Source organism: Mixophyes fleayi, unplaced genomic scaffold (assembly GCF_038048845.1).
Source record: "Mixophyes fleayi isolate aMixFle1 unplaced genomic scaffold, aMixFle1.hap1 Scaffold_41, whole genome shotgun sequence".
Taxonomy (NCBI): Eukaryota; Metazoa; Chordata; class Amphibia; order Anura; family Limnodynastidae; genus Mixophyes; species Mixophyes fleayi.
In genome coordinates, this window is record NW_027448083.1 from 163,591 (window position 1) to 169,891 (window position 6,301).

General features: G+C 42.6%; 1 protein-coding gene across 1 annotated transcript; it reads right to left on the reverse strand.

The window, feature by feature from the left end:
* Nucleotides 1–2,699: 2,699 nt before the first annotated feature.
* LOC142134182 (uncharacterized) lies at nt 2,700–5,119 on the reverse strand. Its single transcript, XM_075194512.1, has 4 exons — nt 4,534–5,119; nt 3,941–4,149; nt 3,004–3,574; nt 2,700–2,757 (listed from the first exon to the last, which is right to left on the reverse strand). Exons 1-4 carry the CDS (start codon nt 4,761–4,763, stop codon nt 2,700–2,702), a joined length of 1,068 nt encoding a protein of 355 aa, XP_075050613.1. The 5' UTR covers nt 4,764–5,119.
* Nucleotides 5,120–6,301: the final 1,182 nt, after the last annotated feature.

The following is a 6,301-nucleotide window of genomic DNA, read 5'->3' on the forward strand; positions in this document are numbered from 1 at the left end:
GAATACAAACATACATGCAGAAAGGGAGATTTTTTTTATATTTTTATACAACAAAATGACAGCTGGATTGGACTCTGACTCTATGGGGAAATGGCTGTATTCATTTAACTATGATCCCTCCCAAGAATGACTAGGGGGTCTTAACCGTGCAATCCAGTGTCGTCCGTCATTTGTTCATTAAGAACTTGGTATCTCATTGACTACATACCTTTTCAACGGACTTTCCTAACTTATAATAGAGAAATGTAAAATTTAACTGTTGATGACTCATCTGAGATACATAAACAATATTTTGGAGCAAAGTATGTATATACTTCATTGTTGGATAATGATTCTCAGCCAAACAAATTATCATGAGACACTGCAGCCTAAAGCTTTACACAATTGTTCACTGGAGGCCCCATTGCGGGCCGCCCAGGAAGCCTCCAACCAATGTCGCCATTCCTCCAATGCCAACTTAATGGCCAATAATTCACGGTTTCCAACATCATAATTACATTCCGCAGGCAGAAACTTTCTCGAGAAAAATGCACATGGATGTAACTTTTTACTCTGTGAGTCTTTCTGAGAGAGAATGGCACCAGCACCGACATCCGAAGCGTCCCTTCCAGAATGTGGCCGGTACAGACACTGCAGCCCAGAGTTCTCAATGACTACAATTAAAGGTGCCCCAAGATGTGCCTGATCCCACCTCCCCTTCACTCTCTTCCACAACATTCCTGCCTCCCTTCCAGTTTTGGAAAACATTTATGCAAGACCAAGCTTCAAATGATAATATGTTGCCCGTTATATAAAATTGCTTGGCCTTGCATAAATGTTTTCCAAAACTGGAAGGGAGCCAAATCCAAGTGACGTGCCCACTCTAACAATGAATGATTCAGTGTACATTACGTAAGAAACTCTAGGGTCTGTTTGTTATAATAATGTATTCAAGGTTCCAGATTGGTTTAAACTATCATGGATTGGGGGATCAGATCATAGAGTTTGGAAAAGTCTTTACAGGATAGAGGAGTTTGGTGGACAAACTACCTCTTGGAGTCTACTTACTTGTATTACAGAGTGTGCTTCTTTGCCTGACCAAACCATATCTATACTGCAAGCTTTTTCATTTGCGTCTTGCATGATTAGTCAGACACACAGCACTACATACACCCATATAGTGTGTCAAACTGTCACGTTAGTCTGTATTTCTTGATCCGAATCAGGGACCCTTGGGATTACCTGCAGCAGGTGTGAATCTGAACAGAGCAGCCTGGATGATCTTTCTGCTCATGTTCTTGCTGATTGTCCAATCTAGCAGGGGAATGAGCAGTCTGAGAATGTGGACACAAACACTGATTTTGTAATGCAGCCAGAAACACTGGGGCCAATAACTATCCACTGGAGAGAAGTGTGTTGTTCAGGCAATGAACAGATCACAGCAGCAGCTTTAAATAGTTTGTCCCAAGCAACTATTGGCTGAGCACTTAATGGGATCACAGGTGCTGAATCTGGTTGATCTGGAATGATCACCTGACTGCATCCAAGATGCCTATGCACATGCAGCAGAACAAACAGTGTGTGTTTGATTACAAACGGAGCTGTGGAGGACGGGAATGTTGCTGACGACCAGAAGGCACCCAGGTAGCCGTGATATGACAGCGGCTGATGGGGTAAGTGCACCTAAGATCCAAATGTGAGACCCAACCTATATGTGCTTAGTGCAATAAGGTCATGAGGTTACTTGTAAATAACTGTTATGCTAAATGACGTCCAGTGTACCACACACTGTGCATTAGCACTAATCTTAAATACAAATCCCTTATTAGATTTTTAGAATTAGCACAGATTCTTACCTGTACAAAATAGTAGTTAACAATATTTGTCCTGTGCCATCATGGGAAAAAAAATTTTTTAATTTATTTGGGTTACCTTAACACCTGTCTTTTGTGGCTCCTTTGTGTCAGGTTACAGTTTGCAAATGCAATACTTTCTTGACAGAATGATTTGCCCTACCTCTAAAGGGGCACTGTAGTTGCACGTTGTGTTTGCAATTATTTAGTCAGGCAAATAAAGAAACACTGTGGCAAAAGCATTAAGAAGCTTACCTTGATACACTTCTTGTTTAAGTCTTCTTCAGCAAACCATGGGCCAGAATCATTCTGGAAAGGTAAGGCAAAGTAACTAAGCAAGGGCAAAGCATGTCAGTTTGGAGGGGGATGTAAACCAAAAATGTCATTGGAGATGTAATTTTGGGGTAGGAGAGGTCCTACCTGACATGAACATTTCAGTGTACAAATAAGCTATCAAGTATTTGTGCGGTACATTAGGATACAGACATTTTTTTATTTTCGTGCTCTAAACCTATTGCTAATTTGCACCACTTGCATTTTAAAAGGCTTTTGAGCAGCATTCAGAAATATGTATCCTTGACATCTAGGTTCATTACTCAATCAGGGCCATGGCATGGTTTTGGTCAGCACACTGATATTCGATACATATTTGTTTGAATACGTTAATGAATCAGCCAGTTTGTTTGGAGATTATACTATGGTTAGACTTGATAACAAGCATTGTTATTACAAAAAACATTATGGAATCTGCCGTAAAAAAGAAATAGACATTTCAGTAGTAGGAATTTTTTTTTATTATAAAAAAAAAGAAAAATACATATTTTCGTCATATATTAAACTATATTTGTTAGGTTAAAACAATACAAATTACTTTTTCCGTGTTTTTTTAAAGCCGGTTGGACGGGAGGCTCCCCTACTCCGACTTCTTGTCACCCGTGATGTAGAGGAGTCAGAGGAACCAGGCAATGGGGCAAGGCAAGCGGGTTGTGTCCGACGAGGTGAAGGTGCAGGGTCAGGGGATGGGGATGGGGCCACGACAGGCGAGGGGGAAGTGGGCACAACGGGGGATTGGCCATAGCCACGAGCAAAGGCAAAACACATAAGACGACATAGTTCGGGATCAGGGAGGGCGGAGGCGACAGACACATCAGGGAGGGCGGAGGCGACAGACACATCAGGGAGGGCGGAGGTGACAGAAACATCAGGGAGGGCGGAGGCGACAGAAACATCAGGGAGGGCGGAGGCAACAGACACATCAGGGAGGGCGGAGGCGACAGACACATCAGGGAGGGCGGAGGCGACAGACACATCAGGGAGGGCGGAGGCGACAGACAACTGGGTATGGGGGCTGCCGAACAAATAATCTGAGCTGGGTGAAGGGATTGTGCCGGAGGTGCGTTGGGAGTGGACATGCAAGATATCACCCAGGAGTGTTGCAATATTTGTCACTGAAGTATTTAAATTATCAATTTTGGTGGCGAGTGTCGTCAGTAAAGAGGTGTGTGTGCTCATGAAATCGGAGAATGTGTTAGTGAGACGGTCGATTTGCTGATCCGTGTGTTGGACAGTGCTTGATATGTGTGACAGGTAAACATTCTGTGCAAGAGTGACGTCTTTAAGATTTTCGGCTGCGCGTGCGAGTGTCCGCTGCCTTACATATTCAGCTGGAGCCAGCTGAGGCTCCTCCACATCACGGGCAACTTCTTCATCCACCGGTGAAGCAGGCGCCTGCTGCTCACATGCTGTAGAGAGATAATAAGTAAAATAAAGTAATTAGAATCAATGAGTAAGGTGCGATATTATATTGGCAAAAACATCTTACAACGCGTGATGTAGCATTGGTAAAGTGTCAGCTTCCCTTGAATGTGCTAGCAGCCCTTTCCGCTCCCCAAATACAAACATTGCCACTTATGGTCTGACATTTTAGGATGAGCCCTTCATATTGAGACCATTTGTCTTCAGTGTGTAAATGTCATTTCCTACTATGTGATAGGCAAACACATTGTGCAATTGAAGTTTACCTTCACACACACATCCTGAGAGTTGACACTTTTACTCAGACAGATACAAAGCTTTACAGACATTAAGAAAGCAAACTCATCATGTACCTAGTGGAGCGGCCTCTCCTGTTCGGGGTGGGCTAGAGCCAGTGTCTATGTCGCCCACCCCAACTATCTCCACCAGGGCTATTGCAGCCCTCGCCCGCTCCTCGAGGGGTGTTAAAGTAGTACGTAGTCGAGGCCCCCCACCAGTGCCTTGAGCATGCCTGTGAAGCTCAACAAGCTTCGCTTTCAGGCGTCCTTTATAGTCTGCCCATCTGTGGAATAGACAAACATTATTGCCTCACATAGTACCTTCAACTCAAAATGACACATTTTTCAATCAAATACATTGCACGTTTGCTAATCACAACAATTTAACCTTCACATACAGTAATACAGATTTTGCTATTTTGAAGCGCGTATAATGTGGTAAACATATTATGTCAATGTGACCAAGGGCCATGGTGTTCGTTTCTGAAAACAAAGGGCCTGATCAACAAATGCATTGGAGTCACAAGGTGGTTTCACCTCACAGGTGACTAATGCTACTATGTCACAATATCCATATTTATCTCTAGCGATATCTATATATATTATTTGACAAATACACACAGTCAGTAAAGTTAAATAGGGCTATTATTTTTAAATTTAATTCGTACCTTTTCTGTACTTCAACCTTTGTACGCTCATACGGAGATATTTCATTTATGAGCCTTGTGATTTCCTGCCAATGGGTTTGGCGCTCACGTCCGGTTATTTGGCGGTTCCCACTGTGGAACCTCGCCAGAACCTCTTCTACCAGCACCTCCAGCTCCTCCTCTATGAAGTTGTTTTTACGCCTAGTTGGCAGCCCTGGTGCCTCCACATTACTTGGGCCAGCATCAGACATATTCCTATTTCAAAGATAAGTTGTGTCTTTATAGGCAATGCACACAGTCAGGTGGTGATACAGAATCTAAGCACATCCCCCCCCTACATAAGGTACAATTTCACAAACTTCTAACTAGGTCTAAAACACATGCCCCTTATTATAATAAACATTGTGGTTTGTCTATTTAACGGCCATTTAGTTTGACCACTGCATTTTGACTGACATATTAGTCAAATACTATAGCAACATTCTCCTACTACTACTACTACTCTTCACTTTTCAAACCATAACATTGGTTTACAGGTTAGCAACACACCAAAATGAAGGATATCACTCAGTTGCAAACCCTATATTGTGTAATTATTATTAATATTTGGTTACAAATCGGCCAACATTTGGACCCATGTGTCCATCAATGCAATGAGCTAGTTATTATGCCGTTGAACAAGGATAAGTTTCAAAAGAACTTAGCATACTGTAGGCTACTATTGAAAACTTTACATGTTAAATGTGAGGCCAGGGGCCCTTTGCTTAGCAGTTTTTTTTACATTCCGCCCACACATATTGCAGAGCAAACAGTTTACTACATTAGGAGATAAAAATATTTTGGAACTATCCAGAAATTTCAGATAAATTCTTATACTTACTTTTCTCCAAAGTTTGGCACAAAAGACAAAAATTATTTTGATAGTCAACTGGGTAATGCGTGGTATGGGCTGCGAAAAAAAAAACAAATTAATTTTTATAAGCAAGAAAAGGTAATGTGGTAAACAAAGCTAACCTCCTAATTTGAATATGGATAAGGTTCAAAAGAACTTAGCATACTGTAGGCAGAAAACTTTAGGAGAACACAAAAAAAAATTAAATCTTTCAATCTCTGATTTAGTTTGGTACTTACTGTTTGTTGTTGGCTTTTTAGAACAATCATCCAAATGTAATGTAATTAAATCTTGACTGTGCTCTATCCAGGCTAAAAAGCGAATGAACAGGCACTAGACCAAAGCACAGGTGGGTTTAAATGGAGTGTTGAATTAATAAACCAGGTGTACACTCTTCTTCCTAATTGCGGAGCACACTGTACTCGTCTCAGTGCAGGCGCCCGCCATGTTCTTGGTGGGAGAGACAATCAGAGTCAAAACACAGGTGTGTGAAAGCTCCGCGTGTGACGTGAGCACGCCCATACGTGCTCAGCGAACCAATCGGAACGCAGAGGCCCCCATTTTGTGTTATAGACATTATACCAAAATGAGGGCTGCAATTTTCAGCAGGCGTGAGCTGAGAGTCCTTGCAGAGGGTATGGACAATGTACCCTCTGGACGGTATGTGTCCAACGAGGTGAAGGTGCAGGCCTATCAAAGGGTCCGCAGACGCCTCCGCCTCCGATACAACATTCGGCGGAGCACCGTTCAGCTCCAACGGCGGTGGAGCGATCTCCGGCGCCGCCAGCCCCAGCTTCTGGAGGAGCTCCGTAGGGAGATCAGAATAAGTGAGTTCTCTACTAATCGCAAAAAAAAAGTCAACATATATATATATTTGCTCTATGGCCCTGATTCATG